Genomic DNA, 13467 nt, shown 5'->3' with positions numbered 1-13467 from the left:
CCCCCAAACATCAATAATTTGTTTCAGAATAAAATGAATTGTTTCATTTTGGAATGTAGGTGAGAATGAACACTCACGTAACATCTTTACTGCCTCAGAAAATTCCTGTCATGGTATCTTGAGGTTTTTCCTACAGGTTGAAATGAGATAGTCTTGACCTTTAGTGAAATGCTTGAACAAAATTAAAATGGAAAATATTCATAAGTGCTGTACTGCATGATTTAGGTTTTCTTTCATCAAATAACTGAGAGGAAATAATCCAAGATGCATGTTATGTTAGATACAAACAAAATAATTACAATTAGTAGGCTGAGTATCAAGCATATTAATAACTACATTAAGGAAAAATTTGCATTCTTAGTTGACATAGATTTTAATTTGGTATATTGATTTTACTTGTTGAAGGCAAATTTTATGCTAGTGACACTGGCAGAAAAAAAGTTAGATTTCTTAGTTATTTGTCTTTAGAATTTCTCTTTCTTCAGTTTTCATAAGCTTCTCTTTTCTGTAGAAACCTTTCTTAGTGTTTGTAAATACTTAGAGAATCACAAGGTGATGCTAATGCTTCATATATGGAAGTATATTTGGTTTATAGCTTATATTGGAGCAACTTAAAGAAATTTGCTGAGAGACTAATCTACCACTGACAAATAGTCTCCTGCAAAGCACACCCTTATAAAATCAAGAAGCCTCTGAATTATGAAGCTGCACATCTTGTACATATAATTTTTTTAAGTTTTTGGCTTCCGTGTATGAAAAAAACCCCTTTTTTTTTCTTTTGGTGTAGAATGTTGTTTTGCCTAGCAAGAAGTATAACATTTTAATTTATTTTAAGCATTCACAGAAATGCAACTCTGGTTTCCATTTTCAATGCATGACTGACTATATTGAACTCTTTAATATTTGTGTCGCTATATGGAATAAAATGTTGATTGTGTGTGTTTACTCATTCAGTGATAAATTATACTGTGTGCATATCATATATATGCATATTCATTCTGTCTATATGCCAGCAAATGTAAAATTTAAAACTAATAAAGCAAAATTGCCCTAGGTCAGCTTTCTATATGACATATCTTTCCTTAGTCTAATGGTATATCTTAGCAAAAATTCTATTTTAAAAATCATTTAGAACTTGCATTTGCTGTCAGTTTAGATCAAGGCAGTTGTACATCAGTTAGAGGGAGGGGGAGCCAGAAAATATGCTAATCCATCTAGGTAAACTGGTAGCTGATTGTCTCTTCTTCTCAGCATATTTAACACAGTTGTGTATCTGTCTACCTAACTCTTTCAAAAAACTAGCATTTGTGCAGAAGAAAACAGTGTCTTTGTCATTGCCTACACTAAAGCTGCCTTTGCTATGTCAGCTTGTAATACATGCAGATAAAATTGTTTATTTAAAACTTGTACATAATCTTCCCTTTCCAGTAATTCTTCTGATACCTGAATGCCCCTGAATAAAGAAGAATAGTTCAATGACCAGATAAAACGCAGATGAAGAGTGACTGTTTAATGTTTCTCTTTGCACAAAAAAGAGATTTCTGCTATCTGATGGTTAGGGATTGACCTGCCTATCTGAGATAAGCCATTTTAAAATTTTCCTTCTCTGATGTTTCTCCTTAAGAGTGCTCTCAGTCTGAGAGTGCGTTTCCTTAAATACACATAATGTTCTAACTTCTTATCTATTTTTTTTCCTAAGAAAAACCCAAAGCAGTACTAGTAGGTTAAGATGAAATATAATAACTAGTGCAACACTAGTCCTCTGTTGTATTTTGAAATTGTGGGTTCTTTGAGGAAGGCAGTTTCTCCTGTGCAGGGTTGGTCATGAGCCTCCTTTTGTAGCTGTTCCCAGATCCTGAATAGTTGTGGTTTTTTTTCTCGTAGAAGGTAATGCTTAATATTTTAATTTAATTAGTTCTCTTACAAATGACTGAAGCAGGAGAAGGAAATATGCTGATGGAATTTTCATTAGATGCTTTGACTGTTAAGGCTATAAACTTGAACTCGGTAGGTTATATTCCAAGTCTGTTTCCAGAATCTAAATTTGAGAGATCTTTTTCCAAAACCCCTTAGCATCTCTGGCTTCAGATGGATTCTAAGTATCAATTGAACATAAATAGCATTGCATACATTGGGCCTCCAGGTTGTACAAGTATGTTTTTCCCATGCAGATTTTACTGTAGGACCTTTTGAAGAGACCTATTCAGAATTAGATCTTCAAGTTCTACTGTTGTTTTTTTCAATTTGTCTGACAACTTTGTCTAGAGTTGTGTAGAGACACATGGCAGCTTATGTGGCTGTGTTAAAATAACATTTGATTTATTGTGTAACTAACAAATGGAAAATAGAGAGTAGTTTGAAACATTCTATTGCTATTACAAGAATGTTTGTCCAAACTTTTGTATTTCAGAAATCTACTGTTCTCTTCTATGGTTTTGCCTCTGCTGGAATGATAATAGCTTTTTTCCTGTTGATTCAAACATGTCCTTGGACATACTATATATACTGTCTCTTGCCAGTGCCAGTATGGTATGCAGTTGTGAAAGAGTAAGTAAAGAATGCAATTTACTACTACTGTTTTATAAGACCAAGTCTGGACTTCCTTTTTGTAGATAATTTAATTTTTCCCATAAATCTGGGAGAAAAAGTTAGGTACAATTCTATTAAACTTCCTTAAGTGTTTCCTGAGACATTCCAAAGGACTCTGGTTTATATTTCAGTTGACATAATGAGTAGTGTCCAAACTGACCTGATACAGCTGCCAATTCTAGAAGGTATCTCTTCTATTAGCAAAAATAAATTAAACTATTTTCATGAAAACATATTTTTAGTACTCTTTTAACTGTTTAAGAAGAGTGCTAATATCTTTGCAAATACCTGTAGCAACTGGCTTATTTTGTAAAATGGTCCTGCAAAATGTCAAGTCTGTGGAACACCAGCTACTTTGCAAGAACATATGCTAGTCATGTTGAGCTCATGAACATGAGCTAGTCATGCTCCCATATTGAGATATATTTGTCTTGTTTATGTCTCCTTTTACTCCAGGCCCAGAAATACTTGTTATCTTCTGATTCATTTTACTTTCCTGACCTACTGGCCATTTGTAGATACCAACTCAGTATTATTCAGAGAAAATGAGACTAACTGCAGTTAGATAATGAACTGTCTCATAAAGTACAGGAAAAGCTAACAAGGAAGGTTTTTCTCTCTAAAGCTTCTGAATGTTTCATCAGTTATGACAGACATTAAGCAAAACATAACCAAAAATATTCATATACTCAGAGTCAGTTTGGGTAGTGAATAATCTGAAGCTTGTCCAAACACTGGTGAAGATATGCCAAATATGGGAGGAAAAAAGCAGGAGTGTTTTATTGTAGGTTTTCAGTCAAGTAAAACTGGGCAGAAGGATCATGTGGCCATCAACCAGGGGGTATAGGCAGGACCAGCAATACCTCTAACTTTCTTTGTGCTCTGACCCAATCCTTGCCCTGTAAAGATAAAATTCTGTTATTTCTGTTTTTTTTTTAATAAATGTTATCTTGTTCCAACATTTTGAACAGAATCCCTGTCATTCAAGACCTTGCAACAAATGTTTTGTCACTTCATATTGGTCAATCTATAGGATTCCTCTTGGTTTGTATACTGGGAATTGAAATACTAGTAAGTATTTTATCCTTATATATCAACAGGGTATCTCATTTCTCATATTCTACCTCTTGGAGGAATTAATATGTTTGATTTTCAGTCCTCTCTTGCATTTTTTTTTTAATTAGGTCTTCAGTTTCTTCTACCGCTCTGCACTTACTGTTGGCCTTCTTGTCTTTGCTGGCTGGCCAGTGATCACACAGCTGTGGATTCAAGCTAAGGTATTGTGTTGCTTTGGTGAGCAGCTGGATTGCATCTTGGGCTGTTGGGAATGCTTTGGAATGCTGCTTTAGATTCTTATTCAGTTATGCTCTTTTTCTGATCTCTGTCATAAGCTGCATGTAGCAAAGCAAGGGAATTTAATATGATCTGGATAAGACCTGTTATACAGCAAAAGTATTGAGAGTGTTTAAGAGTTTTGGGGTAGCTATGGGTTAATTATCAGTTTTTTATTCTTGATGACTAAAAAATGTTTGACTCAATCATATGAAATGCACACGATTTATCAAACTGTTGCAGTGACTATGGTGTTGACCTGTAGGATTGGTGAAAGTGGCACTGTTTAACTAATATGACTATTTATTAGAAAAAAATATGGAAGATATATGGAAGAAAGGCAGTTGTAAACTCATTGTCTACAATCAGCTGGGATACACTGTTCCTCAGAGGCAGCTTTCTGTATTGTTTTTCCTAGGAAAAGACCTCCACTTCCATGAAGTGGGATGATATTTAATTTAAGAAACCTTTCTTCCATTAATTGATTCCAACATCTCTTATTTCAGGGGATACCTAAAACCTAGGGTTCTGGGATAGAGAAAAGGAGTCAAATTGTTAAGTCCTGCTCTCCAGGAACAGTCAAGATGGAGGCTTGTATTTGTTAATTTAAAATTTTTTGTTCTGGTTAAGTATTGAAGTAACTTGTCTTAAAGCTGGATATGCATAGATGATGTTTTGTAGCATGAAATTTCCTTTCAGGGGTATGAATTTGACTTGAGCTTGAAAAATTTAAATTATACAGCTCTTAATGTTTTTAGTTAAATAAAACACCTGGGATATGGAGGTTTTTTCCTCCTAGTGAAGAGTTTCAAGAACTACTTAGATGATTATGGTGGCTAAATCAAATGGTGTATAGATGCGAAGACTGGATAATGTTAACATATTCTCAGAGTATTCTCTCTCAGTGCTGATTAATGAACTGGTGCAACCTTTTGAGGATAGTTTTATGCCTTCCCTTCTTAAGGTCAGTTGTCAGATTTTTGGTGCCTACAGTATGTGTGAAGGCCACACTTTGAGAAAATGCTTATAAGTGTAACTTAGCTTTAATTGCCATTATGTTTGGGATTTTGACAGCTATATAAATGAAATTCTTTTCTGTATTAAATTTGAAGTGCTTTAATACCAATGTTTTGTGTTTTTTAAGCTAATTTTACTCCTGGTGTTGCTGGGTCTTTGCTCATGGGAGATGCTAGTAGCTGTTAGTAGTTCACTGAAGTATTTCTCTATGATTAGGCAATTGTCTGTCCACATGACCTCTTTATTCTTTTAGACAAAAGCATTGATCTGGACTCTCCTGTGTGCACTCCTGGCAATATTTCCATTAATGCCTGTTGTAGGAAGAGAACCAAACATTCCTCTGGTGTAAGAATCTCATCTTGTTCTTTTAATTTTTTATTCCCTCTTTGATTCAAAATTTAGGCTGCCTTTTGGTATGTGTGAGGAATTGCATTATTGAAAGCTGGCTGAGACAGGAGTTGAAATTCAGAATTTATATAACATGATTATACAGACCTCAGTTATTCACTAATGACAATGAGAATAGACTTTTAATTCTTTTGCCACATCCATTTGGTCTTTCTGTTATTCTGTAATTTCTTGTCAAGGGAAACATTTCTCACAATACAAAAATTTGCACATTTTACAGGAAAATAAAGGGGATCATTAAAGGAGAAGCTTCGGTGGGGTGCAAATATGGTAAACAGCACTATCATATGTGAATAAAAACTTAGTCAAAAGCAATATACTTTTGACAGCATCTTTCAGAATTTGTCCATCCAATTTTGAACAATCTGTGTTTGAATTGCACTCTGTACCTAATGAGATATTCAGGGAAATAAAGCAAACAGGATAGGCAGAGCTCTCTTCTTCCTCTGTGTTTCCTGTGTCTCTTCTTTTTCCACTTCTGCTTCTCTGTCCTGAATCTTCTTTTCTGGTATTGCTTGTCTGATTTTCTACAGTTGTTGATTTGCACTGTTTTTCTAGTACATCTTTATCTGTCCCTCTCCTCTTGTGAGCCACTCTTTGGTCATAGGAGCGTTTTCTTATATCTGGATGCAGTCCAGGTGGTTGGCCTGTGGTTAGGCTTTGTAGTTACTGCACAAAGAGTGAATTTACCTTAGGGTGCAATGGCTCCTGCTGGCTGGTAGAAGATACCGTGCCTCAACAGAGCCAGGATGCCTGATCCTCAGTGAAATATGGGATTTGAGGAGTAATATGTGATTGCAGGTAGAATTACAAGCCCAGATATTTACAAGATTATTGACATTCTGCCTCAATATTTTTCATTGTTTTATAAATCTACCTGTTGAAAACACTTCTAAGTCTCAGTCCTTGGGCACATTAGAAATATTCAGCACAGATTTGCTTTGACTGCGTTACCTCTCAGCTGTTTATACACATGTATGTATTTCTGCTAATCCAAACTATTTTAGAACATATGTGCACAGCTTAGAAATCAAAATGAAATTAAATTACCTACAGATCTTTCTCTCTGACGCTTCTTTATATTCACCTTGCCCAGGCTGTACATCTTTCTATTTATACTTTTGATGAAACATTGTGCCTTTGAAACACTGTGTTTGAAACTTTTTGAGGGAGGTTTTGAAGCTGGAAAGGTTCGAAGCAGCAATTAAAAATATATGTATATGTGACACTTCAGGATGTTGCAGATATGTTGATGCTGGGGGAGAAGATACTTAAGAAAGCCAGTGAGAAATAGGAATTTCTCCTTTTTGGGCATTGGTGCTATCTGTCAAGTTAGGGTTTTTCAGTACATTAATAAAACTTGTATGGTAGGAGCAGGGAGCTCCTGACTCAGCTTAGTCATAAAAAGGAAACATGGGGGTGAAAGCAGGGTTAGATGATCCAGGAGGAACCTGGAGACACTGAATATTCAGGATAGATAAGTACTCCTGGGATTGAATCTGGTGTGGGATGTCAAGTACAAGAAGACAGTGTACAGTAGCAAAAGCAATTTTTTATGATGTTTTCTGGTATTTTATTGTTTTGTTTGTTTTTGCAGTATAGCAGCTGGTTTGCTGACCCTCTTGATATCTTTCTTCTCGTTGGCATCTCTTTGTAAAAATGAAAATAAGTACAGAGATAATGAAGATCTGAAAGTATATTTTTATCAGGTCAGTTGTTACTTTTCAGTAATTCTGAATGTTAGAGGGTTTTTATGTGCAAATTTTTTACTTTCTAAGAACAAATTTCTACCAAGGCCACAATATTAAAAAAAAAAATGATTGTTCCTAAGAGTTTTCTCCTTGGCTATTTCAAGAGGACCATGTGCACATATTTAAACCTCATCATGCTGTGTTCCCAAAAGCCCATCCTGTGCATAGTTATAATGATTGATATAGATGTGCATATAGATTTTGATGCTCTGCTTGCAGAGTTTGAGAGTTTCTCCTGTCTTTAGCCTGTTTATATCACTTCCAGTGACCTTTGCAGTAGTTGCATGTGCACACTAAGGACAGGCTTGCTGGTTTGGGGGGCTGAACTAGTTCCAGTTTCTGGCTGTAGAAGAACAATGTGAGACTGATTCTGAGCTGGTTTTCTGTTGGTTAAGTCTTCTTTCAGGTGAATTATAGCTTTGTGAAATAGGTAGGTTTTTTCATGCTTGGAGCTAATTAAGTTGTAGAAAGCTTTAAGATTCTAATAGTACCTTGCATGTGTGCTGTCCTCCATTTATTTTTTTTTTTTCTTTCCCCCAGCCTATTACAAGGTAATAGTTTTATTTCAGAACCAGCTTTATCTGTTATAATTTAGTGTGTTCTGGAGTTTCTTGCTGAGCAAAGCAATGCACTCATTATATCAGTGATTTAGGTATGGAGCTAAAATTGTCTGAAAGGAGGAAGGGAAAGAGTAATGAATGCTTAAAATGACTTTACCTGAGTGTGAATGCATGTGAAATGTGATGGTGATGTCTCTTAATTTTTTCAGCCTACATTTGGAAAAGAGATGCCAGTTCCTTTCCTAAGCATTTAGAACATAAATTTCCAGTATACCCTTAGCAATGGTTTTCTTGCTGGAATGCCTGAAAAAAGCTAACACTGGGTAGGAAAGTGAGAGAGCAGCTCAGTCGGCAGTTGGCCAACCTCAACTCACCACACAACTGCTGCAGCATCTCATGATGATGAAGAAATTGATCCATAGTAGAAAGAGAAAACTAAGAGAATCAGGAAATTCACTCACAGAGTGGTACTGAATTAGATCAAAATGTTCTGCCTGTTTTTTCTGGAAGTAACATCTTCATTTTTCTCCCAACTTTTAAGGAGGTTATAAAGTTCCTCAAATTTCCCCTTAATCAGAAGTTATTTTACAATAGTGGCATCTAATTACTAGTCTCTATTAGATTTTTGTTTCCATACCTTAGTTGGGAATGGAAAATATGGGATCCACCATTCACATTTTGGAAAGGATTTGGAGGTCAGGTTATTCAGATGTAGAGGGAAAAAAGGACATTACAAAGGCATTATATGTGTTTCGAAATAAATATCTTGTTTTGAGGTAAGGTTACATTTAGTTGCTTTGAAATGTACAGGAATACAAATGGAAAATGCTTGTCAGAATACTGGCATTTCTAGGCAATGAAATTCCCTAATTCTACTTTTATATTTTCCTTTGAGTTGGACTTTTCAGTGGGAACAGGAAGGGGTATTCTTCAAAAGTACTCATTTTGAAATCCTGAGTTTTGATTTACACCTCCCAGACAGTTTTAAAGGTGAGATGAATCCCCTAGTCAGGGGAAAATACCTATTTTGTAGTGACAAATAGTGATCAGGCCACTGACAGTCAGATGGATAAGTGCACTTAATCAGGTTCCTGCTCTGCTTCTGACAAGGGGTTTCTTAAAAGGTGGTTTTGCAGGTCCCCCATAAGTGGTGTTTGAAGGCACTCATCAGAAGTTATGCTTTCCTCTGATAATGCTGTTACTTAATGTTTGGGGTCACTGATGAGTTAAGCCTAAGCCAGCCAAAACAATTCTTTGATATTGTGATCTCTGAGAGGTTATTAAGGCTTCAATAATGATGAAAACAGGAATCATTCATAATCCTTCAGCTAGACTGCTGCATTGCTCACTATATAACTTAATTTTTTGCTGGAGAGAGCAGCAGTTTCTCTTTGCCATCCACTTGATAGGTGATGTCCAGTTTCTGCCACACTACTGAATCATGCTATTGGTTGATCACATTGGACCAGGTTGTTATTCCCAGGATGTTTGGACATTGTGTGTATTCACGGTGGTCAGTTTATTAGTTTCCTCCTCTAAATTAGAATTATAGAATAATTTTGGTTGGAAAAACCTGTAAGATCAAGTCCAGCCATTAACCTAACACTGCCAAGATCATAACCAAAATATGTTCCTATGTGCAACATCTACATGTCTTTTAAAATAGAAGTGAACAGTAGGAATCCATGTCATCCTGGTGGAATCAGGGGACAGGAAATGTGTTTTCAACCAGCCTTGTGCCCAGCTGATGATACTGGTTCTTCTGCCATTCTCCCTATGGGTCCTTACAATGTTTGATGCTTAGGAGGCTCCCAGCCAGAGCTGCTGACAGTGTTGGGACTGCAGGTGTCACCCTTGGTTTCTTCTTTGTAGCTGTGACCTATGGTATGTGTGTCTGAGACCTGCTCTTATATTGTTCTAAAATTATCTCTGAACATCAGAGAGGGTTGTGAAGGATGAAGTGGGACAGATTCTTAGCTGGAGAACTCTGCATCTCCAAGTTTCTTCTGCTTGGTTCCACAGTCCTGGAGATGTTGGTGGAAGCCAAGAGCAGTTTGAATGTTACTTAAGATGTGAAGACAGATTCTCAAAAGCACATGCTGGGCCCTGGACACTGGCATAGATTTAGCAGCAGTACACTGTGCTTACTAATGTTCCTAGGCCATCACAAGTCTTCCAAGGCACAGGATATATGGAGTGTGACACAAAGTCAGTGCAAAGTGACCATCAGTGTCTAGGGGATATCAGAGGAATTACCAGAGTTTATGACACTAAAAAGAACTTTATAAGATATATCAAAGGGCATGAATACAGCCAGGTGTCCAAAATAAACATCAGAGGTCTACAAGGTCCTATTCCTTGAGCTTTTGGATGCCTAATGTTTTGCCCATGTTTTTTGATGTCACAGAGAAATATGAGGTACATGTTCTTGTGGGCTGAAATTAAATAGAAGTAGCAGATACTGGGCACCTGTGAAACTTGTCAAAAAAGAATGCTGATGCTAAATGTATCCTCTGGGCTGATCCCACTAGGTATCACTGCAGTCTACAAGGGAAATAGCAGCTATTCATATGGTACAAAGTGATGGATGTGAATGGTGTAGTTGCTGTGCTCTAAAAAGCCACAACTGCAATTACATCTTGTAATGCAGTTTTAAAGCACATGTTTGCAAAGTACTGTGCATGCTTGATTTGCCTTTTAGTGGAACTACAGAGTTGTGAATAAATAGCAGTAATTGAAAACTTGGCTCAAGCATTTTCATGGATAATTTTCACCTTTCAAAAATAACTGAGTCATGGGGTAATTTTCAAAAGGTTTTCTGCACATACTTGATGACTGAATGGTGTCTCTTGAATTAGTCAAAGAAAAAGCCTCTTCAGTTTCTCTGCTTCTGCAAGGCAGAGGGCTCTGCTTGAGGTGGTTCAGTCAATTCTGTTGTGGGGCAAAAAAACCCACAACTTCTTTCCATCTCTTAAGAGCCACCTCCAGTTTGTTCTGCTGCTACTTCTTTCCTTACAGGAGCCTTCCCCTTCTCCCTGTACCTGATTCTGCAGCAAAGCCAAAGGCTCTGCTTGTTCTTTGTGGCTGCTGTTTGAGAACAAGAGCCCCTTGAAGGACTCGGGGAGTGTGTGTTTTCTGTGCTTTGCAGGAGTGTTTAAATAGTTACTCTTGACAAAGAGCATATCATGTCAAATCAGTGGTCCAGGTTACTTGTGTATACTATTTTAAAACAGCACAAATAAATAATAAGACTGCTAATAAAAAGTAATCTAGAGAGAAGTTTTGAAAAGCTGGTAATTGTAAGTTATAAAAAGTTACAAATTTTGACACTGTCATTGACTTCCTGCTCTTACAGTGATTCAGATGAGGTGTTTATACAACTCTAAAGCATATTTAGTAAGGATGGCGAACATCCATACATTAATTTTGTGTTTCATTGCCCAATTTCTTTTTTCTAGATGTTCAGTGTTGCACTTTCGACATATGTTGTGAGCAGTACCCATGACAGTCTTAAGATCAAACAGGGATTACCTGTAATGAATCAAATTATTAGCTGGATGACGCTAGGTAAGAAAAATCTTCCCTCTCAAATTTCTATGCTGGCAGTTTGTGGAGTCTGGGGTTGGGTGGGGGATTATGTCACTTTTTCATTAGCGTCTTATTTTCTTTTATCTGACTGCTGATAATTCTTCTGTATGTTTGCTGTCCTAAGTGAGTTTTGAAAAAAGTCTTCTAAAATACTATTCCTTTGTAAGTTTGTGGTAAAATGCAAATACCTTTGATTTATAAATAGCTTTATCTTTTATTTTGAGAGTTCTGAATATTTTGAAGACCACTTTTAGGGATATAACAGCATAAATTCCCTTTCTGTTTCACTTGGAGACAGATATGGGTGATCTGATATGTTCTGCTATCAGTCCAGTTGAGCATAGGGAAATGACCCAAGGTTGTTGCTGTAATTCAATGTAAACTTGAAACTGCAGCAGATGGCAGTGACCCTTGGGATGTGGAAGTGATTTTGAGAGCAGCCTTGCAAAATACCTGTGAAATAATGATGATAGTGTATGTTTGATATCTGTTAGTATCTAATTATTAAAAAAATAAAAGTAATTTGCAAATCTATTAATTTTTTACCACTGAAAAATCTTAGTGTGAAATGGAATTGTTAGTGGAGTTCTGGAATGCAGTGAAGCAATAACTTTGATATTTCCGCTATAAAATAAAAATAATTTCTATAGGGCTCCATTAGAAAATGTTAAGCATTGTTTATCCCTGAGTGAGCTGAAATGTGGGATTTCTTTTAGAGCTAAACATATCCCATATAAAATTTGATAGCAGCTTTTTGCTACAAGTCGAGATCAGGAATTTAAGCATAGCTTTATGGAAGAACTGTGGCCCATGTTACCTACTTGCTGGTTGTCTTGTATATTCCTGTACTGGTGGCAGTGTTTTAACTTAAGCAGATCTTGTCAGTTTTAGCAATCCTACTTCTGCTTGAGCAAATGGATTCAAGATTAAGTTCAGTGATTGTGATCAGTGTGTGTGAGCAATGCTTTCTTAGTAATGTATTTTTCTTCAGAGCATTTTCTTTTCCATCATGCTCCCCTAACTCTTTGTAGCCTGCTAAGCTAAATGGGGATCTCTGTGTGGATGAATTTCTTGCAGTTGTAAAGTCAATGAAATCGATGAAGTCCTGCTTGGCTTACTGGAGCAGGAATTGAGTGTAAAGGTTATATTTCTCTCCTGTGTAAGGATGAAAGAGAAACATTTTTCATCCAAGAGATGATTCAGGCAGTCAAAGAGGTTTAGAGTTATGAGGAAAAAGTATATTAGAAATTCTCTTTGTTGTGGGTGATGATAAAAATAAAGCTAACCGTGAAGCAAACTCACTGGTACTCAAAATGTCTACTTGCTGCCACAGTAGTATTGAATATTTTAGCAAAGTCTTTCAGACTGGAAATAATCATTCTAAGTGAATATGATATACAAGATAGGAGCTTTGTGTACTTGCTGAAACTGCTTTCCATAATTAAACACAGAAATAAGCAGGTAAAACACTAAGGCATCCAATATGTCCTCAATACTCCTCTTGAAGAGAAATGACTTGTCATGACCATAACCAGAACTGGCACCTGCCTTGTTGCCAGTGTGTACCACAAATGGGATACCATAAGAATTAAGGTACCAAACTCTACTGAAGCTTTTCCAATGTTAGTGGGATTGCAAGTGGTCCAACTCCTCTTTGTCTTTTTGCTCAGTTGTGAAAGAATGGTACTGGTACTGAACTCTCATTTTGTATATCTGTGTATTTATAAAACTAGAAACACACAGTTATCAGTATTTGTGCATAATAATACTGTTTCATTATTGCGTCAGGATAATAATAATACTTCTGAAGTTTTCTAGGGAACTTTTACCCCCCCTTCTCAGCTATTTATCCTGATTAATATGAAACCTAACTGTTTAAATTTTAAATTTGACCTACCTTTTTTTCTGACCTACCTTTTTGGTTTTTTTTGAGAAAGACTGGTGTTTGAGGAGCCAGGCAAATGAATTAGTGATGGCTGGGTTCCTTCAGGCTTGTGCCCAGGTGACTTTAGCTGTAACACTCTATGGTTCATAACTTAACTGCAAACATAGAGGCAAAACCAGGAGGTGTAACATTAATTCATCTTGCTTCCCATGCTCTTCAGAACCATCTTAATATTACCAGATATTTCTAAATGAATGTATACTATGTCTTAAAATTTTCATCTGTGGAAATTTATCATAGCCACTTGCCAAATTTTGAGGAACTTGGAATCACAACA

The 13467-nt window shown here is 36.4% G+C and overlaps 1 protein-coding gene across 3 annotated transcripts in view; it reads left to right on the top strand.

The window, feature by feature from the left end:
- Positions 1-13467, top strand: part of PIGN (phosphatidylinositol glycan anchor biosynthesis class N) — a 99028-nt gene that overhangs the window by 61560 nt on the left and 24001 nt on the right. For all 3 annotated transcript variants that reach the window (XM_086899155.1, XM_086899164.1, XM_086899168.1), the window contains 6 exons: positions 2411-2547; positions 3561-3660; positions 3774-3866; positions 5192-5283; positions 6944-7055; positions 11116-11224. In XM_086899155.1, coding sequence (XP_086755281.1) covers positions 2411-2547; positions 3561-3660; positions 3774-3866; positions 5192-5283; positions 6944-7055; positions 11116-11224 — 643 coding nt within the window. The remainder of the gene's footprint in view (positions 1-2410; positions 2548-3560; positions 3661-3773; positions 3867-5191; positions 5284-6943; positions 7056-11115; positions 11225-13467) is intronic.

This window comes from Cyanistes caeruleus, chromosome 1, assembly GCF_971803275.1.
Source record: "Cyanistes caeruleus chromosome 1, bCyaCae1.hap1.1, whole genome shotgun sequence".
NCBI classification, from domain to species: Eukaryota; Metazoa; Chordata; class Aves; order Passeriformes; family Paridae; genus Cyanistes; species Cyanistes caeruleus.
The sequence above is the reverse complement of the archived record's forward strand: the minus strand, read 5'-3'. Positions and strand labels throughout refer to the sequence as shown.